This window comes from Rattus norvegicus, chromosome 6 (genome assembly GCF_021556685.1).
Source record: "Rattus norvegicus strain SHRSP/BbbUtx chromosome 6, alternate assembly SHRSP_T2T, whole genome shotgun sequence".
NCBI classification, from domain to species: domain Eukaryota; kingdom Metazoa; phylum Chordata; class Mammalia; order Rodentia; family Muridae; genus Rattus; species Rattus norvegicus.
In genome coordinates this window covers 135,657,289-135,685,150 of record NC_141539.1, presented here as the reverse complement: position 1 = coordinate 135,685,150, position 27,862 = coordinate 135,657,289, and the positions used below count along the sequence as shown (strand labels likewise).

At 49.0% G+C, this 27,862-nt stretch overlaps 1 protein-coding gene across 1 annotated transcript in view; it reads right to left on the bottom strand.

The window, feature by feature from the left end:
- Positions 1 to 27,862, bottom strand: part of Dync1h1 (dynein cytoplasmic 1 heavy chain 1) — a 65,730-nt gene that overhangs the window by 18,566 nt on the left and 19,302 nt on the right. Inside the window, 36 exon segments of the mRNA NM_019226.3 lie at positions 4 to 165; positions 260 to 374; positions 796 to 929; positions 2,868 to 2,997; positions 5,528 to 5,691; positions 6,688 to 6,853; positions 7,552 to 7,673; positions 7,755 to 7,961; positions 8,051 to 8,284; positions 8,498 to 8,638; positions 8,859 to 9,089; positions 9,943 to 10,170; positions 11,382 to 11,538; positions 11,669 to 11,907; positions 12,523 to 12,735; positions 12,936 to 13,119; positions 13,270 to 13,513; positions 14,650 to 14,809; positions 15,831 to 15,931; positions 16,168 to 16,450; positions 17,527 to 17,721; positions 18,368 to 18,556; positions 18,637 to 18,802; positions 19,246 to 19,419; positions 19,500 to 19,666; positions 19,816 to 19,962; positions 20,121 to 20,330; positions 20,407 to 20,517; positions 20,907 to 21,020; positions 21,169 to 21,324; positions 22,229 to 22,468; positions 23,236 to 23,355; positions 23,439 to 23,549; positions 23,667 to 23,843; positions 24,566 to 24,706; positions 27,705 to 27,851. Coding sequence (NP_062099.3) covers positions 4 to 165; positions 260 to 374; positions 796 to 929; positions 2,868 to 2,997; positions 5,528 to 5,691; positions 6,688 to 6,853; positions 7,552 to 7,673; positions 7,755 to 7,961; positions 8,051 to 8,284; positions 8,498 to 8,638; positions 8,859 to 9,089; positions 9,943 to 10,170; positions 11,382 to 11,538; positions 11,669 to 11,907; positions 12,523 to 12,735; positions 12,936 to 13,119; positions 13,270 to 13,513; positions 14,650 to 14,809; positions 15,831 to 15,931; positions 16,168 to 16,450; positions 17,527 to 17,721; positions 18,368 to 18,556; positions 18,637 to 18,802; positions 19,246 to 19,419; positions 19,500 to 19,666; positions 19,816 to 19,962; positions 20,121 to 20,330; positions 20,407 to 20,517; positions 20,907 to 21,020; positions 21,169 to 21,324; positions 22,229 to 22,468; positions 23,236 to 23,355; positions 23,439 to 23,549; positions 23,667 to 23,843; positions 24,566 to 24,706; positions 27,705 to 27,851 — 6,180 coding nt within the window.

Below are 27,862 nucleotides of genomic sequence, written 5' to 3'. Positions count from 1 at the left end.
CACCTCGCCGTTGGCCAGCAGAGTATTCATTCGTTCCAGGAACCCAGAGTCTAAGACATTGGATTCATCCATTATGAATGCTATCTTCTCATTTTTGCAGCCCGAGCGTCGCAGCACTGTCCTGAGGTCTTCATCAAAGTCTTCCCCAGTGTATTTCCTGTGGACCTACAGAACCAGCCTAGAGTTAGCTTTCCCCATTCAACAGCTACATGCAGAACCAAGACCCCACCTCTGGGACTGAGGCCACCAACAGACCCACCTTAATCTGATAGACACTCAAGCCATTCATCCAGGCGACAAACCGAGACAGGGTGGTCTTTCCAGCTCCACTAACACCAATGAGAAGCAAGTGGCCTTGAGGTTGTCGGAATATCCTGAAACATCATTAGTTAGAGGGGTAAATGTTCAGGCCTGCATGCCCCACCTCCCATCTGCACATAACATTTTCACCATGTCTTAACTTGAGTTTGTATATTAAAGGATCTGATGAGCAGTGGCTGTGTGCAGTGGCTAGTGGACAAAGACCAGGAAGACACAGCCCTGCCCCCCAGGTGCCAGTGACAGGAGAGAGATGAGCCCAGTTCTAGCTCGAGGTTGAAGGATGCTAACTGGTGGCACGTGTACAGAGGTGGGGGAGAAAAAGATTCTTCTGGGACTCAAAGTTCAGGATGGGGAGACAGGCGGACTGAAAATAAGGGAAGGTGCTCAGCAGCAAGGCTGAGTGAGGTGGGGAAGACAGCACGAGGTCACTGTGAACCCGCACACCCCAGAGGACTCGGCAGAACAGAGGCCTACCTGTCAATCCTGAGCACATGGTCCAGCACTTCATTGAACAAGACCAGGGGAACGTCAAGCTCTTCTTCATAGAAGACCTTCAGCCTAGCCTTGACATAATCCCTTAGCTCCTCTTGGTCAACTGGGATATAGTCCTATTTGGGGGCAAAAAAGGGAGCACACATTCATCAGAAGAGGTCACTGAGCTGTTAGACATGTGACTATGACACTGAGGAACTGCTGAAAAAGCACAGCAAGAGGACAGTAGACACCTCAGAATGTCACATGGTCAGATTCTTCTGTAGACCTCACTATAGAAAGCACACATCTAGCTGGGTGGTGGTAGTGGCACATGCCCTTGATTCCATTGGGAGGCTGAAGCAGGTGGATCTCTGGGAGTTCAAAACCAGCCTGATCTATGGAGGGAGTTCTAGGACAGCTAGAGCTACCCAGACAAGTCCTATCTTGAGAAAAGAAAAGAAAAGAAAAGAAAAGAAAAGAAAAGAAGAGAAGAGAAGAGAAAAAAAAGAAAAGAAAAGAAAAAGCACACCCCACACTGGTTAGCTCATGGAAACCCAGACCCAGACTCAGTGTGCTCCCATCAAAAGCTCAAAGCTGGCCTGTGGCGCTGTTGGGGGAAGCCGGCAAGCCAATTCTAAGCTGCACTTGAACAGCAGAGATTCATGAAAAAGACCCAGGTGTTTGAGCCTGTGCTACTCTAACCAGGACAGAAACCAGAGAACAGATCAGCAGAGGATGACAGCTGGAAGTCACATCCAAGAACGCAGGGAAGCCTAACAGGACAGTGACACTGCAGCATAAAAAATAACTTTACACAGGACACGTGTGCACACGACCCACAGCTCACACCACAACTACAAATAGTTAAACTGGTAAGAACGCTTGTTCTTCAGAGGACCCTGTCAATCAGCGGTTCTTAACCTATGGGTCTACACACACGCATGAGCGTGTGCATACGGCGTCAAATGACCCTTTTACAGGGGTCACCTAAGATCATCCTGCATATCAGATATTTATAGATTCCTAACAGTAGCACAATTACACTTAGGAATCAGCAATGAAAATACTGTTATGGGGTCAACACAGAAGCAACTGTATTAAAGGGCTGCAGCAGCAGGAAGGCTGAGAACCAATGCTGTAAAGAGTGAAAGAAAAAACACTGGGGTATCCTGAAAATGATAAAGATGGGCTACAGTATGGAATCGTGACACGGAACCCACTCTGCTGCAGTCAGCTTCTGCTGGGTAGCGCCCCTGTTGTGTGACATGCCTCCTTTTGTGGGGTGGGGACTCCTTATGCTTCCTTGGGCTCAGGAGATCACCTTGCCATTGCCTCCTAAGTAGCCGACACAGCTATGTGCTTAGACTTCCGTTCTTGGGTATGTCAGGGTGGGGTGCATCAGGCTAGCACTCCATCACCGAGCTATGACCCCAGCCCAGCTGAAGACTCTTCAAACCCAGTGCACAGCTCGCCTGTCAGAACTCCCAGACTGAGATCCCCGTCCCCTCTCTGCTTTTAGAGTGTGGTCTCCTCACCGGAAGTGTGGACTCACCTGGTGTCAGTAGTGATCTGTGCATGAAATATACATCAAGACTAACTAGGAAGTGCCCTTTTCTCTCTCCTTTTTTTTTTTTTTTTTTTTTTTGGAGCTGGGGATCGAACCCAGGGCCTTGCAAGCGCTCTACCACTGAGCTAAATCCCCAACCCCGCCCTTCTCTTTTTATAGGAGAAGGACAACTCACAGCTATGTGCACGTCACCACTGCTTAGCATCTGTCAGTAAGAAGCTCTCATATAAAGCACTCACGACCACCCCATTTTTGGTGTGCTGGGGACTGAAGCCCGTGTGGTGTTCATTTGCAGCTGCTAGAGCCCGCTGCTCCTGCTGTGTGGGTCATCACACACAGAAGAGTACAGTCAAAAGTCTGGGTTGGCGAAGTGCCTCCTGGGGCTTAGTGCCTCTGCTGAAAGCAAGCCTCAGACATGCAGGACACGAGCTTAGCTACAGACTAGAGATAACTCTCAGCATGAAGGCAGGAGACAGGAGAGCCCCTCAGGGACGGTGCCTGTTACCTTTGACAGCCAGTTGCTGTACAGGATAGGCCGGCTCATGGCTTTCTCTTTGTCTATGTTAGGGAAATGCTTCAAGGCAACCATGTCGATGTTCTCATCAGTCCAGCGCCGCTCTTCATCCTCCACAAGCCTGTTCAAAGGAGAGCAGTGCAAGCGTTAGAGTCACTGAGACCTGGGACAGCAGCAACATGGCAGGATGGGGACTGAGGCTTGAGCAATCTGATGTTTTGATGCTAAACACAGAACTGTGGCACCTGACATCATACATGACTCGTTTTTTTAAAAAAGAATCATTTATTTATTTTATGTATGTACAGTACACTGTAGCTGTCTTCAGACACACCAGAAGAAGGCATCGGATCCCATCACAGATGGTTGTGAGCCACCATGTGGTTGCTGAGAATTGAACTCAGGACCTCTGGAAGAGCAGTCAGTGCTCTTAATGGCGGAGCCATGTCTCCAGCCCCCACACGTGACTGACTTAAGGAACAAATGATAAATTTGGTTCCTTTTTACAACATCTACTATGTTGCCCAGGCTCACCTTTAAACTCTAAACTCAATTGATTCCCACAGCCTCCTGTATGGCTCAAACCTGTCTTTTATACTTGCTAAGAATAACAACAGTGTTCCATCTAACACAGGAGCCTGCAGAGTGCTGGAAGGGGTCTACTGCAATCCAACAGAGCTGAGAAGAGACACTGTCCAGTGTGGGTGTGCTGTGCACAGCAGAGATGTAGCTTGTTATGCACATTTGTGTGTGTGTGTGTGTGTGTGTGTGTGTGTGTGTCTGTGTGTGCTTGAGGTGGTGTCTCTGTGTGTTTATGGGGGGGGTCTCTGTAAGTATGTGGGTATCTGTGTAGTGTTTGCATGTGGGGGTCTGGATGTGCATGAGGAGGTCTGTGTGTGTGTGCACATTGGGGTCTATGTGTGCATATGGGGATCTGTGTGTGTGTGCATATGGGGAATCTGTGTGTGCTTGCATGTGGGGGGGTCTGTGTGTGTGCATGTGGGGGGGTCTGTGTATGTGCATGTGGGTCTGTGTGCATGTGGGGGTCTATGTGTGTATACATGTGGGGGTCTGTGTGTGTGCATGTGTGTACACACACCTACAAGAACACCCATTTCTAGGAAGTCTCACTCTATGGCCAGTTTTGCCTTGAATTGAAAATCCTGCCCCATTTTTTCAAGGGTTAGTATTTTATAGGTAAGTACAATCATGCTAGGCTTCCAAAACGGAATTTATATGCACAATTACTTTTTAGTCTAACTAAAATTTTCCCTGTGGTACCATGTAATAATTACAATTTTGTTGTCAGCAACAGAGAAGACTTCACTTAACAACAACAGCCCTTTCCACAGCAGCAGCAGATAAAACGCAGGGGGGACATGTGCAGCCCTTGCTTTGTCTGTTTTGATGGCTCCTTGCGTTTTGTTTTGTTTTGTTTTGTTTTTTTAAAGGCAGAGTCTCATGCAGCCAGGCTGGTTGCAAAGTCATCGCCAAGGATCCCCCTGTGTGATAGGAGGAGGACAGGCCTATGCCTGCTCTGTATGGCTCACCCTCACCTTCCAAGCCTCCCCTCAGGCCCTGCTTAGAACATCTTCCTGAAACTCAACTCAGTACCAACTGTGAAGTGGCCTCTGCCTGAGGACTGTACTCAAAGACTCTTACACACACAGATAAGAAAAGCTGCATGTAAGGGTTGGGGATTTAGCTCAGTGGTAGAGCACTTGCCTAGCAAGCGCAAGGCCCTGAGTTCGGTCCCCAGCTCCGGAAGAAAAAAAAAAAAAAAAAAGAAGAAGAAAAGCTGCATGTAAGCTGAGCATGGCGCACTTGCTTATAATCCCAGCACTCGGGAGGCAGAGGCAGGAGAATCTCTGTGAGTTTGAGACCAGCCTGGTCTACAGAGTGAGTTCCAATGACCACTGCGACTCTGTCTCAAAACAAACAAAAAAGTTAGAAATCTAATCTCATAAACATAGAAAAACTAAAAACTTTTATACTAAAATACTTCAGATTAAAAACATGAAAAAAAGGGGGACAGGCCAGGGTGAGAAGGGAAAAGAAGTACTCATAAAATGGAAACTAGACTGAACTATAAAGAGAGCATTTAAAAAAGTTCAGATAACAAAAGTATCAGTAATTTCCAAGACACCCTGAAAGACAAGAGAAGCAACACTCTGCCTGTGGGACTCAAACTAGAGGACGGCCATGCCACATGGCACTCAGGTCTTCCCTGGCAGCGGCCACTTACAGTGTAACAGCAAAAGCCCTGGTGCCAGCAGAGCAAATTGGCTCAGAGAAGAGAGCTGAGATGCGGAGTGACAGGAAGGAGTGGTACACTGCGGACTACTGGGAGTTCATCCTACAGTGAGCCGTGCTGTGTAAAGCCCCCATCAACACCCACGGCTGAGGGTGTGGATGTTGTTTAAAAAGGTCCATGAAATGCCTTGTCCAATCACACAGCAGCAGCAAACACTGGGGAATCCCATGAAAACAAGAACTGGAGGTGTCTGTGATCCACACCAAAGTATGCCAGGCTATCTCCACTCTCCCCTCTGTCCAATCCTGCATGGGTGGGCCAGCCTTGCACAGGACCTGACGGGACCCCAGAATGCAAAGACAGAAGAATATAATCAGAGATCCTAGGCTTTCCTTACCTGTCTTGGAAGAGACGGAGGGCTTCATGTGCCCAAATGCGAATGAGACCTTCAACAGGCAATGTCTCCAGGGGTCTCAGTGCTTCAAAGATTCCTCTTACCCACCGAGTCATCTCACGGGGTGAATAGATATAGTGTGGCTGTGTGTCCTGAGTAAATCTCTCCTGGAGAAAAAAAATGGAAGCTTATGAAGATGTCTGCTAACGTGAAAAGAGGCTAAAAGGTAAAATGCTATAAACATTTCTGTAGTAAAGAGACCTAAATTATCCAAGAACGAACTAGTAAGCGGTGTTACGATAGAAAGAGCTAGGCTGTTTTTGCTAGAGCACTTGTCCAGGATGTCAGATCAGAGGCCCTGGGTTCCATCCCAGAGATAGATAAAATGAATAAACTCCTAATGAAGACCAGGGGACAAAGACGGCCTTCCCCTCCAACAAGCCCCAACAAAGCATGATGCCACAAAGTGAATTACATCCAACCTCTCACTTTACACTGAAACAAGCATCTAGGATCAGGTGTGGTGCATACCCCTATCCCCAGTCTGTGGGAGGCAGAGTTCAGTGTCACCCTTTGCTAAGTAATGAGTCCCAAGTCAGCCTGGGATCCATAAGACGCGCACTGGCACGGGAAGTGGCGCACACCTTTGATCCCAGGCAGATCTCTGAGATCTCTGAGTTGGAGGCCAGCCTGCTTTAGAAGAGCGAGACTCAGGACAGCCAGGGCTACACAGTGAAACCCTGTCTTGAAAAGCCAGGCATACACATTTAATCCTAAGACTCAGAAGGCCAGAAGGCATTAACTTGTGTGTGTGTGTGTGTGTGTGTGTGTGTGTGTGTGTGTGTGTGTGTGTGTGTGTGTGTGTGTACACACTGGAGTAGTGATCCACCAAAGGTTACTTGAGTGAGTTGGTTCTCTCCTTTGATCATGTGAGTTTCTGGGGTCATCAGGAGGCTTGGTGGCAGCACCAGCTAAATCATTTCACTACCATCCCTACCATAATCTTTAACTGTCCAAAAAATACCAAATGATGGACTTGCAATCCTCCTGCCTCGACCTCCTAGCAGCTGAGATGACAAGTCTACGCACCAGACCTACTGGACCCCAGTCCTTCAGCAAGGTGTTTCCCTGCAAAGTAAAGTGGTTCAAGAGACGTCATGTACCTGGGACATGGTATAGAACTCCACCATGGCTGCGGTGAGGGGTTCTGCATAGGTGCGGAGCGAGGGAATGAGTCTCAGCATGGCGCGGTTGAAGGTGCCATAGATCTGCGTCAGGGAGGCTGGTCCTGGGTAATCCACATACACAACAGGCACGTGGCGCAAGAACCTGAACAAGGACAGCAGAGCTCAGTCCTCACCCTGGACTCAGCCACGGTCACACACACCAGGACGGATGTCAGTGCTAACCCCAGCACACTGCGGGGTGGGGTGGGTTATTTTCTGAGGTACTGTAGGGACGGAAGCCAGCACACACCTGCTGCATGTCCGGCACTGGAGCACGCCTTTGGCTTAGTGCTTTACCTTTTCTTCACATCTTGACATGGTTTTACTCTGAGCTCAGATGGCCCAGCCTCTAACGGCTGGGATTATAGCACATTACCACCTTGACCAATTGTTACCGGTTTCATTTTTAACCTATCTTCTTGGTTACAGTACAGGACAATTAGCCCAGGAGGAATCATTTTATATGCAATGTTTCAATTAATTAGTGAGGACACGCACACAGGCACGGATGCACACAGCACTGTGCTTGTGAAGTCAGAGGCTGACTTGCATATGCTGGTTCTCTCTTTCCACCCTTTGAGTCCTGGGGATGGAACTCAGGTTGTCAGGGAATTCCTTTACTCACCAACACACCTGGCCAGCCCATCTTCTATCTTCTTGTTACCTTTGTAATTCAAATCAGACTGCTGCTGTGCTCTGTACTTGTGTGCGTGCGTGCGTGCGTGCGTGTGTGTGTGTGTGTGTGTCTGAGTCAGATACACGCATGTGACACAATGGGCACAAGACCATGCAGATGCTTACCTATGTGAGAGGGGCTTTCTCCCAGGGTCAGTGGGCGGATTGCAAGCTCCAACAAACTGGATTCTCTCTAGCTTCACCCATGTTTGGTCTGAGGTACGATAGAAGCCTCCATGCTCCACCATCTGAAGGAAAAGATTGTGTAACGGTTAGGAGCAAGATGTGGATGACCCAGCACGGTGGGAAGGAGCGGCCCCAGCACACACCTGTCTGATGAAGGAGATGACTCTCTGGGTACCGTACTTATCCATATCTGGCAAGTTGATTTCATCACAAAACAGGACTAGCCACTTTCCAAGCTGAACAGGAGCCAAGACAACACCGTTAGGGGTGCGCCGGTATTCGCAGTAGTGGTCAAACGTCTTCAGCAACAGCTCTGGTGTAGTGGCACTTGAGAAGTTCAGGCCCACAACCTTTGGTAAGTAGACACACAGTGAGCTTCAATGTTCAAACCTGTATTTCAGCCCAAAAGTTGGTTTAGACCGTCTCCTGGTTGCCTTACCTCCATGTCAGGCAAGGCTCGGAGGGCGCTGAAGAGTGTCATGGTCTTGCCAGACCCAGGAGGGCCGCATAAGACCAGGGGTTTGTGCTCAGCCAGCCAGGTGTACAAGAGAGCTTCATGGCGGACTGTATCTAGGGTTGGCACGACGACATCTGGGGCTGCTACCTTGTGTGTCTCCACTTCAATCTGAGGCACCTTGGCCTGCCACGGTGACCATTCTCCACTGATGGACACCTAACACAAGATGGGGATAAATCACTCCGGGGCTATTGTGCCTCCTGTCTTCCAGGACTACCTAATCTGAACACAGTTTAAATCTCCAAAAGAAGGACAGGACAAGCGCATCCACACTTCCTGCTATCTTACAAAATCAAAGACACTACAAGATAACGCCAAGTTCAGGCCAGGCTGCTGCTCTAGGACAAATCACGCCCAGGCCATGCTTACCTCATAGTCAATGATGGGGATGTTGGGCGCGGTGGGCAGAGGCACAGTGGTGATCCTTCTGATGTACTCGCCCAGCTCTGCTCTCATTTTCAGCCGGCTGTCTCCAGATAAGGACCAGAGGATGGCATACACCAGATAGCGCTACGGAGAAATTAAATGAACTTTTATGAGGTCTGAACCAAAGGAAAGACAGTGATGGCAAGGCTAGGTCAAAGCCTCCTTGGACAGTGGATACCCTCTGTAATTCTCTTAGCCGCTGCCTTCCTATGAAAGCCTGACCTTTAGACAGGAAACAACACACTCAAAGTGACACAGTATTTTGGAGTTTCTCAGGCCCCAAGTTGCCAGGACCAGCCCTGACCTGAATGTAGCGCTCCAGCTGCTCAATCTGCATGGGGAAATCAGGATGGTTGGCATTGTACTGGGCCACATTGCGGCAGGCCTGGTGCAGCATGGAGAAGAGTGAGCCCAGGCAGCGCAGGCGGGTCAGGTCCATGATGTGCTCCAGCTTGAAGGCATGCTCCAGCGCCTTGGTGACCAGGCCATTGGACGTGAAGTATGGCTGCATGATCGTTGCTGCATCTCTTTGAATCTAAAAAGAAGGAACAAAGACGTACAACAATCACTTCAAAAATACTGGAGGAAGTCAGCATCAGGGAGGCTGAGGCAGGAGGATCATGAATTCCAGGCTAGCCTGAGCTACATAGTGAGACCTTGTCTTAAAAAAATGGTAGGGCGGGGCTGGGGATTTAGCTCAGTGGTAGAGCGCTTACCTAGGAAGCGCAAGGCCCTGGGTTTGGTCCCCAGCTCCGAAAAAAAGAACCAAAAAAAAAAAAAAAAAAAAAAAAAGGTAGGGCATTTCCATCTATCCTATCTTGTATCTGTGGGAGGTCATGTGACTGTAAAATACATAATTTCGGGTAACTTTATAACAGCCAAGCCTAATTCCTCATTTCTTTACCCTAATGGTTCCTCAGGGATACCACAGTTCACCGTACGTAACACAGACAAGGTCAGTCATTCATAAATTATAAAGAAAAAAGAAAGTAAATGAAAAGGCACTTTACATTTTAAAATTATCGTGTTGTGTGTGTGTGCGTGTGTGTGTGCGTGTGTGTACGCGTGCACGCGTGCGTGTGTATATGTGTATGTGTGTGGTGTATGCATGCCATAATACTCAGTAGCAAGGTCACCTTGTGGGATCTAAAGATCAAACTCAGATCACAGGGGTAGAGGCAAGTGTCACCTGATTACTGTGACCTCCTCACTGAAGTCTTCTCATAGGTACCTAACGTCTGCAAGCTACCCCATGAGTCTCCCCAGGAGCTGAGTCTCCTCAGGAGCTGCTCAGGTAGAGAGCTGGCTATTTGCTCTCTACTGAATGCCGGAGCCTCACTCCATCCTCCTGGGCCAAGCCTGTGCCCCAGAGGACGGGGCCTTCACACCTGCAGCATTGGAGAGGCGGCCTCTTCACCCTCGTCTTCTTTGCCTTTGCGCCTTCGCTGTGCCTCATCCTCCCCCTCATCCAGGGGAATGCTGCGCAGCCTGGCCAGGAAGTTGTTGAAGATCATGTCCGTGCTCAGCACGTCCTCACTGAACCACACCATGCCGCAGCGAGACACGGTGGCCAGGGTTGCATACTTCAAGTCCTGTACCTCAAACATTATTCGCACCTGGGAGGAAGAATTAGGCAAATTAAGGTACAAATAGAAACATGAACATTAAAATTTCTTTACCTATTTGCACACAGAAAGGGTACTTTTTTTTTTTTTCACTTTAAAAATTAAAAAAGCAAAGCCCTTGGTCCTGCCAAGGCCAGACTCCCCCAGTGTAGGGGAATGTCAGGGCGGGGAGGTGGGAAGGGGTGAGTGATTGGGTGGGGGAACACTCTCATAGAAGGGGGAGGGGGAAGGGGAAGGGGATTATGGACAGGAAACCAGGAAAGAGGATAACATCTGAAATGTAAATTAAAAAGTTAAAAAAAAAACAAACAAACCAAAAACACCCAAAAGCCAATAAATAGCTCCTATGGCTACAATACTAATATGTCCTCTAGGTAAGAATCTGGGAAGGAAATTATGTACTGTGTGAAGTTCCTGTTGGCATGGGGGCCCTGATACCTCACAAGGTGCTGTCATGGCAAGCCTCAGTGGGCAAGTTTCTCCTGTAAATATTGCTCCCACGTTCCACACACCTGAACTCACCCACCTGAACTACAGAGCCATTCTATCGTCACTTTCATCCAGAGTTAGGCCTCCTGCCCAGATCTCCAATCTGGTGAACAGTGGGGCTAAGATTCTAATCAGAGGTCAGAATCAGAACCCTTAACCTTGGAGTCATCTATCTTACAAAATCAAGCTATTAGAGCAGAGTCAGAATCTATGGGACAGTCGGTCACCAAAGGAGTCTGGTGAGATAGTAAGGGGTGGTAAGATGGGGCTCAGAGTCCTCAGCTTGTTTCTGAGTGGTAAACATCAATGCTGACACAAACATCCAGGCCACAGACCCCAGCATATCCCCCCTCCCCCGCTGATCTTCATACCCTCCCCCAGCCGATCCTCCACACAACTGAACTGCCAGCCACTCAGCGGCTGACCTGGGACAACCCTAAGCCTCCCAGAAGTGGGCACTTGGACTTTGGGATACACTGAGCCCTGTGTACCCCAGGTGTCCTCCACACGTACCTTTGATAAAGTCGACTTACGAATCAGGCACAGTAACTGATTAGCACAGTAAGCAGTCAACAAAGAAATCATAGTCACAGACTAAAAGTTACCTAAGCCTTCTAAGCTGCCTGACTCCGGGACTCTCAACTTACTATTTCCCTGCTGTAGCTGACATGGCTAACTGAAGTCTTGGACTGTGAACTGGGACGGTTACTCACATTGGGTGGCAGGCTAAGACGCTCTCCATTGGGCAATGTCAAGAGCTTGTTGTCGTCGAGCACGGAGTTGAGGTTCTCCACCCACTCGGGGTCCACATCACCATCGAAGACAATCCACTGGCGCTTCTGCAGCTCGCCTCTCACATTGTCTATGATCCTAGTTTGAAAAACAGTTTCAGAGTTTTACAAAGCAGGATTCCTGATTTCAAACGCTTACCCTCTCAATGGATTCTGTTATGTGTGTGAACAGGGTGACTGCAAGCGCTTGGATCAAACTGTATACATACTTTCTCAGCACATGTGTGAAGAGTCCGTCTGTCCACTCCCTGGTGTTGGGATCCAAGGTTCCGTAGAGGTGGTCTTTGCTGATGGCCTTGGGGTCAATTATGTGGGCCACACCCTCCACACCCTCGAGCCTCTCAAGAGCTTTCAGCAGCACACGCCAGGCCATGCTCTTCCCGCTTCCTGAAGGCCCAACCATCATCAGGCCATGGTTAATCTGGGTGATCTGATAGAGCTGGAGAACCTGCGGGCCCGAGAGCAGCACAGAGCCCATGAGGGAGAGAGGCAGACAGGCTCTGTGCATTTCTGGTGACAGTGAGCAAGAAATGCATCTTCTCAATTCCTAAAGCCAGGAACCCCAAGAGGGTGGGAACCACATCTCAAAGACATTCCTACACCAGGAAGGGGTCTGGGCCAGTAGAATAGATGTCTTCTGTGCTTTCCCTACACGGAAACATCTGAAGATTCTCCAAGGATGAGAAAAGATCAAACGGAAAGGATTATTCCAATAGAGTACTTAGGCCAACATACACACGGTGGGTACAAATAACAGAGCAGAGGAAGGAAAGAAACTGGTCCAGAAAGGAAACCACAGCTGACTGTCAACTGAACCTAACCTGGGGACTGGGCGACCTTTAAAGCATAAACCAATTTTCATTATAATCATATTTTAGTCAGCATTTTTAGAGCTAGTGCTACGTGTAAGAGACGTGTTTCGCTACCTGTGTGTTAGTAAAGGGACATCCAAACACGCCTTGGGCAAATCTAAGTCACGCTATGCCTGCACTGGCCTTGCTGAACCAGTCTCCTCAGACGCCTGGGAGCCCGCGGTCTTGGGAGCGGCAGCAGGTTACAGTACCTTTTCAACCCACATCCCGCCAACTTCTTCTCCATCACCATACGTCAAGTACATCTCCTGACACACTTTCTTCAGCTCTTCTCGAAGGGCTGTCATCTCCCCACGGTGGTACTGCACCCCAGGGAACACGTCTGACAGGAGACTGAAGAGCAGCGGGATGTCTTCCGCCACGAGCTTGGGCACCATCGTCTCGCAGACACTCTGGATCAGAATCTGTGCAGGGAGGAGAGGCCCAGGAGGGGTCACACTGAGACTCGGGGCCTTGAACTAAGGGCCCTAAGGTGAACTTCAAACATGCATGTACTCAACAGAACACTTGTTAGTCTCAGCTCATGGAGGATGAGGCAGCCTTGAGGTTGAGGCTCGCCTAGGCTCCACAGTGTGGGGAAACAATTAAAGCATCACACACTAACCTCCTGCTCAGGCAGGTTCTCAGCGATCTCTCCTTCATCGACGGCTTCCCCTCGCTCTTCTTTCTCCCTCTTTATCTTCTGGATCCTCTCCCTCTTCACGTTGCCTGCACTCACGAGCACGCTCTTCAAAGCCCGCAGACCAAAGTCATAATGGCTTTGAGAAGACAGCTGCTCGTCACACAGTCTGGAAGAAAAAAGGCTCTTTGAAAAGAGTGCCCTTTAAGCAACAGCATTTACAGTGAAGGAGTGAGATGGGCGTCTGAGAGACATGGGGCTGGACAGCAACCATGACCACCAGCCAGCCAATGTCTGGGACGGCCTCTCAGCTACTCACTTAAAGAACGGGACGATTTTGTTGGCAAGGACCTCAGCAGTCCGGAAGCCCTGTGAGTACAGCATGACCTGGGCGATCAGCTGCCGGTCAGGCTTGGTCATCGCCAGGCTCCGGAAGAGCTTCTTGAGGTTGTCAGGGAGGTTTGAGCGGCCTGCGTAGCCTGGATTCATGGTGATGAAGATAGCCATATCTGGGCTAACCTTGACTTGTTTGTTCAGCAGCTCACAAGTAATGGGGGCTGAGGCTGAAATGAGATGACAGAGACTTACCAAAGACATCGCAAACACTTGAGAATCTCTAAGATGACAGAACACTGCTCCCTCGACCTCGAGACAGAGCCTCTAGCTGGGCTGCTCTCTCCAGCCAGGCCAACCCCTCTATGACTACTGCCACAGTCAGGCAGAGAGAGGACAGCTATCAAGCCACCAGAGGCTCACTGATTGTGCAAGCAATGCTGAATGTCACAAGGGCAACAGGGACCAAACCTGTCAGTGAATCCAAGTGACACAACCAAGAGCCATTGGGAATCACCTCCTCTTACCATCAGCTCAACTTATAAAACAAACCATCCAGCCGCCTGCACTGCCTAGGAATGTGTGGTTTACTCTGTGAGAGACTACAGGGTTGCCCTGATAGTCATGTCTTCTTCACGTCTGGAAGATTCTAACACAAGTTGCTATTACTATGGAGTAAAAGTAAACAAGAAATCCATTGGGTGACGGCACATCCCTTTAATTCCAGCACTTGGGAGGCAGAGGCAGGCAGATCTCTGAGTTCAAGGCCAGCCTGGTCTACACAAAGAAACCCTATGAAAAACAAAGTAAAGGAGAAAAGGCTGAAGTAGGTACGAACAGGAAGAGTCAGTCTCTCTCTGTGTCTCTGTCTCTGTCTCTGTCTCTCTCGCCTACCCAGCTGCACAGCAAGACATCTTCTGGCACCAAGACTACCTTTACCACATGCCTGGGCTGTTAGATGCAGAGAGCAAGGCCACCCCTGGAGCCTTCCAGAACAGCTACTCCTATGCTGACAGGACTCCACAGAGCGCACGGTGGGGGCGCTGAGGTCAAACAGGTGCTAAGGAGGCTGTGGTGCTCAAAGTCTCCCAAGGGCCACTGTGGGATTCGGGTGTGGAAGGAAGGGAGTGTGCTGTGGCCTTGGCCTTGCAAAGGAAGCTCTATTCCAGGACCCACGGGAACTGTACTGCTGCTGCTACTGTCAGGAAGCAAAACTGATCCCAAACTACCCAGCCCACACATCAGTCTCCAACCATGCTTCACTGTGGTGCTTGCTGGTGGGACTGGAAACGAGCTCACATCAGATTCCCCTCCAGCTCCCCAGTGATCACAAACAACCCAGAACGAAGCACACACAGAACCTTACTCTTGTCGTAGTTGGGGTTGGAGTGCTCCCGCAGTGCCTCTTGTATGCACTGCACCTGCTGGGACACAGCGGACAGCATCCGCTCCTCCAGCCGGTTAAACTCATCGAAGCAGCCCCACGCGCCCACTTGGCAAAGCCCCACGAAGATCCGTCCCATCGCCTAGAGTAAAAAGAACCAAAGAGGCTTAAATCATGTTACAGATCTGACTTGTTTCCCTTCCCAAGGTCATTCCTCCATGTCCTAAGCCCAGTGTTACTGTGCTTTGACACAGGTCCTACAGGAGGTAAAACGATGGGGGATACACTGATCAGAGAGGGATGGGGTTCTTGCAAGAGTAAGTTACCAGAGTCCATCCTCCAGCCACCGCTCTCTTCCTCTCTGCACATGCTTAGATGATGGCTAAACAATCTACACATGGCAGAGAGGCCTCACTGGGAGCTAGATCTATCAAAACCACTGTGGGCTTCTGGCCTCAAGGACTGTGCAGGACATCTCTGTAGTGTGAGCTTGCAGCCTGTGGTAACTGTGACTGGCTTGCCCAACTCTGAGCAAGTCACATCTTTCTGAACCTACAACTTCTCCCTTCGAAATGAGAATATCATCCACCTCCCAACATGGACAGTCAGTTATTCATTCTTCATTCACATAAAAACATTGCCACTACGAAGATGTACTGAGAAATGCATTTGCCATCCTGTGCCAATAAAATCTAACACTTTGCTAGCATGGAAAGCACTTTCCATAATTTTTTTTCAGCTACAGACATTAAGCATTACCTCAAAGTTTTCCCTCTCTAGAGCTGAAGGCACAGCACAGCAGTAGAGCATGATTAAGACTCTGGGTTTGACTCCTGGTCTGAGAAGGGAGGGTAATTTCTGTAGAGGTGACAGTGATGCCTGCAAGTCCCACTGAGATAGGAGGAGTATGAGTTCCAGGCCAGCCTGGGCTATACAGGGAAACCCAGTCTCAGATACACAGACAGACAGACAGACAGCAGGCAGGCAACAGCCAGTTTAGACAAACACTAACAGTTAACTTAGAGGCTGAAAGTTCAGTAGGCATCAATGTGTGCGCTGGGCTCTGCTGCAGGTCGAACAGCAGCAGGAAAGGCCTGCTCTCATTGGTTTGTGAGAGGGGAAGCTTAATGGTTTTAGGTGATGTGAAAATATTTATTTCTTACCTGGAAATCAAAGGTTTCGTCACAGTTGAAAACTAAGACGAATCGCCCCAGCTGATGGCCGAGGGCTTTGACAGACTCCGTCTTTCCTGTTCCAGCCGGTCCTATCATTTGGGAGAGAAACAATTTACTACTCAGGTCCATTACCTAGTAAATCCTTGCTTAAAAAAAAAAAAAGCCATAAAGTTTATCTTAACATTGCTATATATAATAAATGTAAGACATCTAAAGATTTTTGAGTGTAAAACCACGGAATAAAGAAACACCTCCAAACCGTCGGCTTAGTGTATAAAAGTAAGATCTGCCGTGACTCCATCTGCCCAGGCCGTGAGTGACTCACCGAACGGGGAGCCCCCGAGCCTGGCCTCCAGAGCCTGTGTCATTGTCAAGTAGCAGCGGTCCGTGAGGGGCGTCTGAACCAGCTTGTCTTGAACGCCCAGGTACTCAAAGCCGTAGTTAAACTTGGCATTTGCCATCTGGATGGACAGCTGCTGTAACACGTCCGTTTGCTTAGGGTCAAAGTAAAATCGCATCTGGCTGAGCCATTCGAAAGATTTGGCGTTGTCAATCTTGCTTTTGATCAAGGACCTGGTAACATCTCTTTGGTGAACCAACTCTGTGATCTGAGGAAGTAAAAGTTTGCCATAAGCTAAAAAATGTTGTGCTGTTGGGGTCTGCAGACTGTCTGTTAGGTTGACGTTAGGCGTCAGGCCTAGTTACAGGGACTACAGCAAATAGTCCAAACTGCAAACAGAACTTCATCAATGTGGACACTGGAAATGCTATACAGTATCCCAATAGTGCCACAGACACAGAGTTACAGAAAACACAAAAGCCAAAAACCCTCTGTAAGTGAAAACCCTATGCAGCTAGGTGTGACAGCAGCTTCCTCACGTACATCCTACAGTGCCCACCTTGTGCCCCACACTGCTGCAGCCTCCCCCTCTGGGAAGAAGATGCAAAGAACTGGCCATGACCGGTGATGTTGGCACACGCCTTTAATCCCAGCACTGGGGAGGCAGAGACAAGCAAATCTCTGAGAGTTCAGGGCCAGCCTCATCTACAGAGGGAGTTCTAGGATAGCCAGGGCTACGCAGAGAAACCTAGTTTTGAAAATCTTAAACAACAACAAAACAAAGCTGGTCACTTTCCTTCTCTCACAGTCCCGACTCCTCCACAGGTAGGAGCTACTTTTGTGAGTATATGAGTACACGCATGCACGCGTGTAAGGTCACTCTCTGGGGGCATTCCACCTTCTTCTCTGCACAGTTTTCAACAGGACCTGGGGCACTAGAACTCAGGTCCTTGTGCTTGTGCAGCAAACTTCTTATCAACCTAGCCTTCACCGAGATTTTTTTTTTCTTTTCTTTTTTTCGGAGGGGGACCGAACCCGGGGCCTTGCATTTGCTAGGCAAGCGCGAGATTATTTTTTAAAGAAGAACAGAACCAAACACCACCCGGGTGCACAAGGAGTACCCGTGTCCAGCATGCATTACCAGGGTCAAAGCCTCATGTAAGCCAGGCTGGCCTAGAACTCCCGATCCCCTTCCCCTGCCTCCACTTCCCAAAGCTCAAGTTACAGGTGTGGAGCACAACTCCCAGCTCATTTTTCTTTTGATAGAGAAGACAGATTTTAAAGCATCCTTTCCTTTCACTGCTTGAGCTGAGAGGTGAGACGGGGTTAAGGCATGAGGCTCACCAAGTGCTCCAGTTTCCTTCTCCGGAGAGGGGGCTGCTCCATGAGGACAGAATCTGCTAAGACGTTGAGTGTGACCTCCACGTTGCTGAGCACAGACTGCAAGGGCCCCACGTCTCCGCCTCCTCCGACGTTGCTTAGTGCATTCTCCACGTTCTCAGACCAGGCTATCTGGGCCGACAAAACCACTAGCTGGGCCTAGGGAGAGACAGGAGACACACGGGGCTCTCTGAGATAGAGAATCACGGATTCTTGCCTGGCTCTGAACTCACCCCTCGACTGGCCTTCCTATTTCACCGTCCCTCCCCGAAGAGCCTGACTACAGGAGCCATCCCCTGGGTCCCAAGGGCTCGTTGTAGGGGCAATTTTGGAATGTGGGTTTCTTTAAAACACAGAAATATTACGGGAATGTGCTTTCATTTTGATCCAGGTGTGGGATGTGGGGCTGTTTCGGACTGTCTGCAGCAGCTGACTCCGATCTGCCCCATGCTCTAGTACAGTCATGGTTTTGCCATTTGCAGATAGTTTCTATGATTGTGTGACATTTGGAATTCTGGGAACTTTTTAGAGGGTGTATAAATGTAAGGGTCCCCAGGGGGCTGTCAGTCATTTAAGGAGATCGGTTGTAGTTTGTTAATTGTGCTCAAAGAAACAAAAGGGAAGAAATTAGATTCAGAGATCGATCTCTCCCTCCCATCTCTCCCGCCTCTATCTAGTGATAGGGGGTGAAACCAGGGCGATAATGGGTGGGAAAAAACCCAACAAGTAGCCAAGACCAGCTACCAACATCTTCAAGTGCTTGAGAGCTAAGATCTTCAGCCTGTTTGCTTCTATTAGAGATTACCTGGTATTTATCAATCCAAGTAATGTAGGTATTTGGGTCAATAGAAGTTGCTTTTCCAAAAATCTCCACTTCTGTTACAGATTCTGCCAGAAGTTTGGCCAAGGTGACTCTCATCTCCTTTTCCACCAGAGTGAGCCACTCGTTGATTTTGGGGTGTTCAGTGATGGACACTGGAGTTTTAAACATAACCTGAAGATAAAAAGATCTTAGATGAATTAAGGAGTTTGAGTGGGAGGGAGATGTCTAAGCCACAAAGGCAATGTGCTTACCTCCTCCCCTTCTCGGGAGGAAATGCCGAGGACCACAGAGCTGTCCTCATTTAAGATGATGCTGGAAACGCCAGCGAACATTTTCTTGAAGTGCTTCTGCAACTTAGCCACATTCTTGCTATTTCCAATGATTTCAAGCAAATCCTCATCACCCACAAAGTAGAACCTGAAATCAAAACAAAGCCAGCTGCTACTGCCTGGTGTAGAGGGTGACTGAGCAAACGTCTACGTACAGGAGGAAGCAGCGACAAGAGAGGCCTCAGGCCTGAACTCAGATCTCACACAAACAACTGCCGGGGCTCCGTGAGAGACACAGTTACAGTAAGACTTGGGAGAATTCAGTGTCATTCACTTAAGTCATTTTGACAGCACTGCTCCACTCACCCTACGCAAAGACCCTAGAGTAATTCAAGTGGTTTACAGACAAAACGAGTAAGATTAAGGTGGAAAACTGGGCATTCGGGTAGCATTAGAGACGGGAGAGGCAGAGGGCTCAGTTGAGTCGACCATCAAAATCCTTCATGTCAAAACTGAGCAACGACAGACAAAGGGAAGCGGACAGACCAGAGGGAGCACAGCACAGCTGAACTTGATCTGTCTCAGGCTCACCTGGGGAAAGATGAGCGCTCTCGTTCCAGGTACTCCCCTAATGCTTTCTGGATCTTTCCAAGCAGGTCGGCCAACCTTTCCAGAGACCTCTGGACTCCCTGTATGTTCAGAACATCCATCACAAGTGGAGACTTGGAGACCTTTTTCATCAGAGCCAAAAACTCCGTGCTGATACTAGAGAACAAAAGAGAGCAGGTCAGCCTCTGCAGAGGGCCCGTCGGCCCTGCCAGTGCCTGACCCCATGGGAGCTGCACCTCTGAAAGCGCTGGGTTTCCACAGGCAGCAGATGTTTGATGTCTGCACTGCCTGTGAAGATGCCTTCCAAGTAGACCCAGCGCCTCTGCACATCAATCCACACGTCAAAGAGAGCCATGATTCGGTTCAGCTTGTCCTCCCAGCTCAGGGCATCTTCTTCAAACACCTAGTAGGTACACAGGAGGACAGCTCAAACCCTTACTTTTCACTCAAATATGCCAAAGCTCACTGAAAATTACAAATTAGGACCACACTTTAAATAACGAGGCATGTGAGGTGCAACTGCAGTGCAGAGGGGAGCCTTGTGGGCCGAACCTTGTAATACGGAGAGAGCTTCATGGCAGAGACGCTGTTGATGTGCTCCTTGACCTTGTTGAAGAGGTCATCCCAGCCTCGGATCAGACGGCACTTGTTCTGATAGTTGACCAAGTCTAGTTCGTATGTGTTCCACACTTCCCGTATCTGAGGGGACAGGAGAGGCCGTTAGCAGTACAAGTCAACACTCAGACACTTGCAGGGGCAGCAAGCATTAGGGGACAGAGATGACTGAGGATGACAAAGCTTCATTTTACACGGGCATAAATGCATACAATAGCCTGACACCCACTCCCAACACTTGCCTGCTTCAAAAATTCTTCCAAAGCCATCTCTCCTTGTGCCACTAGCAGCACATCCTTGACAATGGCTTCGTTCTTCTGAAGGTCAACATCCCAGATCTGGCCCAGGGTCAGCTCAGAAACCACCCAATTAACGTGAAGCCTCTTCATCAGCTGCTTCCAGTGCCGGTCTTTAAGTGCTTCCGATTTCAATTCAATTACCAACATGTTTATCTGTTCAGGGGCAAACAGTCATATGAGCAGGTGCCTTTTGAAAAGACATCCACACCCACGTGTGGCAGTCACCTACCTTCATGTAGCCTTTCAGCAGCCTCTGAACAAACTCATAGGAGGCGTACTGCCGAAGCCTTGCAGGGAAGTTCTTCAGCTGGTTCAGGAGGCCGTCTAGGTTTTGTCGAAGCTGTCAGGAGACATAGGAGAGTGGAGTCACATATACAGATACACAGACACAGACACACACTCCACCCCACCACCATATGTTGTTTATTTTTACTTTTTCTTCTAAGACATGGTCTCATGAATTTATCCAAGGCTAGCCTTGAAGTTACAAAAGCCCACATGCCTCCATCACCCGGAGTTCTGGGGACTGAACCTAAGGTTTGGAGCACACTGGGCAAGCACTCTACCCGCCAAGCTGCAACCCTTGAACAGGTCTATAAAACAAACTTTCGGTTTATATGAGTCACATCAACAACACATGGGTACAAGTGACAGCTTGGGAACTTGCCAGTTCTCTCTGTGACTGCTAACACACACAGAACTGCAGACACCCACTTCGCAAACACCTACCTTACGAGGCTGAACTGAGACCCATGGCTGCTCCTTCATTTGATCAATTTGTTCCCAGACCTTAGAAAGCTCTGACCACACCCCCTTGAGGTCTTGTAACTCCTCCAAGGCCACCTGTGATTGAGAAGGGAAGGCAGTTAACACGAAAACACCTCAGGAATTAGAAACAAGAGGAAAACCACCTTAGTATCTAGCGGGGTCCTTGGGCCAACCCAGGGGAGCGGCGGTTCTCCAGACTTCCCACTCACAGGTCCGTCTGTACCTGGACTCGTTCTTCACTGCCGCTGAGGAGCCCCGTGTCTGTGAGCTCCAGTGCCTCCTTGGCCTTGGCACACTTCTCCCTGTCATCCTTCAGTCGGCCGAACTTCCCTTCATAGATGGTGAGGGCCTGAAGAGCCTCCTCAGGACGTAGGTTGCCCTGAAATAGCCAGAGTGCAGAGAGTGGCAGGACTGTCTCAGGAGACAGAACTCTGGGGCTCAGAGGCACTGGAGAAACAGTGACAAAGTGGAGGCCACGCCTGGCAGCCTGGCTATCAGCTGCCTTGGTAAGCATGAGTTGTACTTAGGGAAATCAAATTCTAAACCTGAGCATGTCCAAGAACACCTTAAAAACAATACAACTATTTTTTATTATCCTCATTTCACAGGAATTGGTGTTTTGCCTACATGTATATCTACATGAGGGGGCATGAGTCCTAGAACTGGAGTTAAACAGCAGGGAGCTGCCATGTGAGCTGGGAACTGAATGCAGCCAGTGCGCCGAACCTCTGACCTGTCACTCCAACTCTGAGGAAAGCTAAGTTGTATTCACGTAAAAACACCTCCTGGGGACTGGAGGGGTAGCGCTGTAGTTCTCAAGTCTTAGTACCAGAGTGTCAGTTCACAACTGTCTGGCTCTAGTTCCAGGGGACCTGGCAGACACCCTCTTCTAGCCTCCAAAGACACAGCATGCATGCACATGGTAGACAGACATAAACAAACAAACAAACATTTAAAACCACCTCCTACTTTATCACTCTGGGTAAATAAAGGGCCCCACAGCTTTCACACTTATTATCTATCTATAACTATCAGGGCATCCACGCACTGGGTAAGGTTCTGACTGACTCTATTTCCAGCTCCTCACTGTTATTTGGACAGTACCTTGCTATGTTGCCTTAAGCTCACAAGCTCACATACTCAAGTGACCCTTCTGCCTTAGCCTAACCGTCTGGCTGCTAGCACAGCCTTTTAGTTACTGGAGGGTGGGCAAATACTCTTTAGTGTTGAATAGCTGTGGCTCAGCATGGCCTCCTGTGTCTGGCAAGCTTAGTGAAACTCACTGTGACAGGTTTGGTCTTCTCCCAGTCTGTCAACAGATCGGTAGTCCGGCTTTCCACAGCTCGGTCCTCCTGCACGATCTTCATTTGCAGGTTTGCAACCTGTTGCTGAATGGCAGAGTCCTTCCGACGCATGATGTCATTGAAGGCCCCCCACTCACCCTCGATGTTGTCAATGTAAAGCCAAGAAGGTGGGAACTGGAACCTTTGTTTTTCCAGCAGACGCTGACCATTGCGGTAGAGCTTTGAAGGTTAAAAAGATAATTTTTTTTCTACAACAATAGAAGAAACTACTGCCGACACTCAACAAGAAGTAAGACCCCTGCGCCTGAAGAACACAGATCAAAGGACCTGCTACTCTACAATCGTCTACCTCCAGATTACTGCACTGGCGGTTTCTCCAGCTGCACCAGCTGGGCGTAGAGAACGCCCTGCGCTGTGCTTCATCTCTTTATCCTAGATCACAACAGAACACGCAAATCTAAGCGCTTGAAACAGTAACAGATTTAAAGAGACAGTGATTCTCAGACAAACATAACTCTGCTTAACATCACACCAGAGCTTTTAAGGTGCAGACTCCTAGACTCCCATGATGCCACGGTTACTTAGTGTGTGTGTGTGTGTGTGTGTGTGTGTGTGTGGCATGTGTGTGGAAGGCAGAGGACAACAGAAGTCGGCTCTCTCCTTTATCACATGGTTCTGGGGAAGACTCAGGTCATCGGGCTTGACAGCAGGAACCTTTACCCACTCAGTCATGTATGTCTGCTTCCCACCAGCCTCTTCTGTGAAAACCAATCTGGCCTCAAATAACAGTTCCCCTGCCTAAGCCTCCCAGGTGCTGGGGTCAGACATGTTGCCACCACAGCAGGATTCATGGTGCACTCTAATGGCACACAGTGGCAGCTGATGACTGCACTGTAAGAAACATTCCTAAGGTGTTGAGTCCCTCAGTGTTCCATCAGAGCACAAGACATTAACAGCTTCGTCAGGAGGCCCACGTGAGAACTCACTTCAACTTGCTTCTCGAACTGCTTGATCTTCCGTTTCAGAGACTGCACATAGGTGATGAAGGTCACCGCGTCAGAGGTGCTGGCTGTGTCAACGGAGTGCTGCTCCAGCTCTTGGCGAGACTGTGGGAGAGAAGGTTGATTGATCACGGTGCCAGGCTCACCCTGCAGCCTCCAGTTCCTGGGCAACATGCCAGCCTTCTCACCTTTGAGATCTGGGAATGGAATTCTGTCATGTTTGAGCCCAGCATCTGCCCAAATTTGCTGAGAACCTCCTTATGCCAGGAGTCATACTTCAAGTTCACCTTGGACTGGACCTGCAGGGAAGCGGACAGCATGCCATCAGTTCTTTCCTGGAGTGTTCAGGCTCCACCCAGAGCCCAACACCAGTACTGCTCTTAGCACTGCCTGGTGCCGAGACAGGCCGAGCTCACCTTGCCGTAATCTATCACCACTGGTCCAAACTCCTTCTTGGTCTCGGCATTGTCGAAGGTCCCTCGGGCTCTCCTGATCTGCACCAGGAGCGCTTGCCACTTGCTGAGGTCCTCCCCCAGCCTGTTGTAAATGTTCTCTGCCTGCATGTCCCACAGACACTGGTACTGAAGCCAAACCTGCAAACAAGACACAGAGCTCAGCTCCGGTTTGCAGTTCTGCAGACTATTACTATGCCAGTGCCCAGGATGCCAGCAGTCCAAAGCCATGTCTTCACCCCGCTAGAGAACCTCACTTCAAAGTCTTGGAATTTATACAGCAAAAAGGAAAACTTTACTTTCCTTGAAAACCACAGTTAGACAACACAGCTTTACCTACTCTTCACTCTTGACTTATGATAAACGAGTGCTGCTGCTGTGGTGAACACGCCTTAATCCTGTGAGGCAGACACAGGTGATCCCCGTGAGCTCAAAGCAAATCTGGTTTACAAAGTTCCAGGCCAGCCAAAGCAACATAGTAAGACTCAGTCAGGTGTGGTGACACACACGTGTAATCCTAGTTCTCAGGAGACAAAAGAATTCTAGGTTCTGGTCAGTTTGGATTACAAAGCAAGTAACTCCAGCCAGGCAGGGCTGGAATAAGGAATAAGCCCTTGTCTCAGCATGAAAAACCAAACAGAAGGTGGATAAACAGGTAAATATATAAGTAAATAAAGCAAACCCTGCCCACTGAGCCTTACTATCTATCAGGACCTCTTAGCTTCCTAGCTTTTCTTTTTCCTCCTTTGGTGGTGCGGGCATCAACCATGGCGGCTGAGACACACCCCAGCCCTGCGCTCTCACGCTCTTGCATGTCTAGGACAGTGTAGCCATGGCACTGGATGGAACCAAGAGTGTCTTACCTTAACATACTGCTCGACTTCAGTCACAATGCCCATGACCGCCGAGTAGGACTCTTCCAGTGCGACAGGGCCGTCAGGCATGCGTGTCAAGGCATTCCGATAGAACTTCTCTTCCTCGGTCAACTCATAATGCACTCCCACCTGACCAACGAGAGCTAGACGTTACTGACCAACAGTGCATACAGTGCCAATCTCAGTCACCTTTTACTGAAATGACTTAAAAAAGTCACCATCAAAAGCATGAAGAGATAAGATGAATTTTCCTTAGCCATAAATAAAAAGAGACCTGATTATATTTAACTCATTTAACCAATAAAGGGAACTCGAGAGTAACCGTAAACTGGAAAATGTGGAGTCACTAATGGCACAAGGTAAGCGAAGCTGAAGAGCACCCAGAACCCTCGGTTCACCTGCTAGGCCTCAAGCACGGTGAACAGGCACTCCCACCCACCTGAAGTCCCACTCTAAGAGAGGAAGGACACGAACATACAGGCTGTCATATGGGCTGGAAGTCTACGTAGAATGGGGGTGGGGGGGCAAGGATGGGACAGGGAAGGGCTGCATTCTATTTAAACTTTTATAGTAGAGGGATTGAACCAAGGGGCCTTGGGCATGCTGGGTAAGCTCTCTACCACTGAGTTGCACACCCATTGCTGGTTGTCCCTCCAACAGAAAACCAGGAAAGGCTTTATCAGAAGGTGGTAGTGAACAGAGATCGGCAAGGGTGGAAGGCATATCTGTTCTCGGGAACTGTGAGCAGAGAACGCCTCATGCAAAATCCCAGGGAGCAAAACCAGTCTCTGGGGCTGAGGGCCAGCAAGAGTGCAGTGAGGCCTGAGCGGAGCCAGGAGGGGAGCAGGGATTAGGGTCAGAAAGGTAGCAACAGGCCCAACAAGCAGCAGGACTACAGCTTTCCTGCGAGGGAGGGCAGGCTTTTAGAGCCCACAGAGGAGCAAAGGCAATTATCCCGCAATGAAGACTGACTTGAGAGAGCAGAGAGAGCAGTAGGGGCAACATTAGTAGCCAAGACAATGCTAACTCCTAGGAAAGGGTGGGAATAGTGACTGTGGTAAGGCAGTCAACACTGCAAACTGATCACATTGTCAACTCCGAGGTTGTGAGCTGGAGAAGCTTTGCTGTGGTGTGGTTCAGCCCTGGCACACAGCGTTTATCCAGAGCTCTCTGTAAACAGGATTAAATACAGCCAACCACAGATCAGGAGGCAGAGCAAGCGACCAGTCGATAGGGAGTGAAGGTAAGGAGTTGAGACAAAGAGACAAAAAGACAGAGCTTCTTCCTTCTGGGGTGTCAGTGGACAGGAAGGTCAGCTGGGTGCTTTCTCTGCCTCTCCGAGTTAGCAGGGTTTCACCACAGCATCTGGCTTCTGAGTCTTCATTTGGTAAATCAGATGTTTGGATTTTGTTTTAAAAGCAGACCAGGATGAGCTTTAAAGACAGCGATGACAGAAACCAGGGTGACACATGAGTTCTGGGTTGGGTGGAAAAAAGAATGAGAGGAGCAGGAGAGGAGACCACCCACGGGAGCAGCGCAGACCAAGTCCTGGCTGTGGGACAGAAGGGATAGGGAGCAGCAGCCAGAGCTGGGCCAGCAGTGCCGGTGTCCACCCACAGGGCAGCTATCATCCGTCCAGAGTGGAGAGGAGCAAGACAACGCACACCTCATACACAGAACTAGACAGAGAGGATCCCAAAGGCCATGTAGATGCCTGGGACAGAAACCAAAATTCAGACTGGTTATGATTATCCAGGCAAACATACCACAGGACCAGGAGATGGCTCAGCAGGCATTCACTGCCATGCCTGAGGTCGTGAGTTCAATTCCCTGAATGAACTTACAAAGTGAAAAGAGATAGGTACCTAACCTGCAGGGTGTGCTGTGAGCTCCACTTTCTCACTGTGATATATGAAAGGGAGCGTGTGCCCACAAACACACCACAAATAAAACAACAACAGCAAACAAACCCTTCAAAGTGACATTTATGTTCAAAGTCACAAGGAATAAAAGGTGTGTTTTGGAGCTGCAGAGATGGCCCAGTGGTCCTGAGCACTGGCTGCTGTTCCAGAGGATCTGGGTTCCGTTCCCAGCACCCTATGGAATCCAACTATTTCTTCTGTCCTACAGAGAAATAGGCTCACACCTGATAAACAGATATACATTCAGACAAACATTCATACATGTAAAACAAAAATAAATTTATTTTTTAATTTTAAAGGACTTGTTTCCAGTAGAATTACAGAATTCTAGAGCAGTCTGCATAAGAGTGCTGTGGAATCTATTTGAAAGTCACCAATCCTACTTTAAAGTGACACCAGCCAACATTATGGAGTAAATGGTCTTTCAGGTTTTCCGTTGACTCTAGAAGGGTACCAGGAAGATTAGAATCTAAGATTTGAAAAAAAAAACTACTGTCCTGGGGGTTGGGGATTTAGCTCAGTGGTAGAGCTCTTGCCTAGCAAGCGCAAGGCCCTGGGTTCGGTCCCCAGCTCCGAAAAAAAGAAAAGAAAAAAAAAAAAAAAAAGAATCTAAGATTTGCCTTAAACTTGTCAGTGGGGATCCACAAATTAAGAACAGCTACGTGCTGATAAACAGGGCTGCAGGCGAGAGCTCACGATTCCCACTTCTGTGGGTGCTTGAAAATAGCTCTGAAAGTAGGGGCTGCAGTGGCCACCCCAGTGTTCAGGAGGCTGGAGGTCATTGGGGGCCATACAGCGAGACCCTATAATCCAAAACCAAACACCACACTGGAGGAGGAACTGAGATGATTGAGGTTCACAGGCTAGGCACAGTGACAGACAGCTTTAATACCAGTGCTCAGAAGGCAGAGGCAAGAGAATCTCTGTAAGTTTGAGACAAACTTGGTCTACACAGTGAGTTCCAAGAGAGCAAGGGCTACATCAAGAGACCCTGTTTGAAAAGACAAAGAAGCTTATATGGGAAACTTTTAAGAGATGAGGGAAGCTGCGACTGCCAAGCTCTCTCTCAGGATGTGCGACCCAGGAACCTTGAGCATAGAGAGACATGTGTGGGGCTTATTAACCGACTCATCCTGTGAAGTGGCATCGGAGTCCCCAATAAGACCTGGTCAGAGGGCACACGCTTGGAGCCCCCGGAAGCTTACCTGGTACCTCTGACTCTGGATCCTGGGCAGGGACAGCACAATCATCTTCCAAGCAAACATCTCCTGGTATAGCTTGTACCTGCACTCTTCGATGGGTGGATTCAAATAGATTACCTGATTTGTTATTCTTAGCTCATGAACAACGTTCTGTAAAAGGA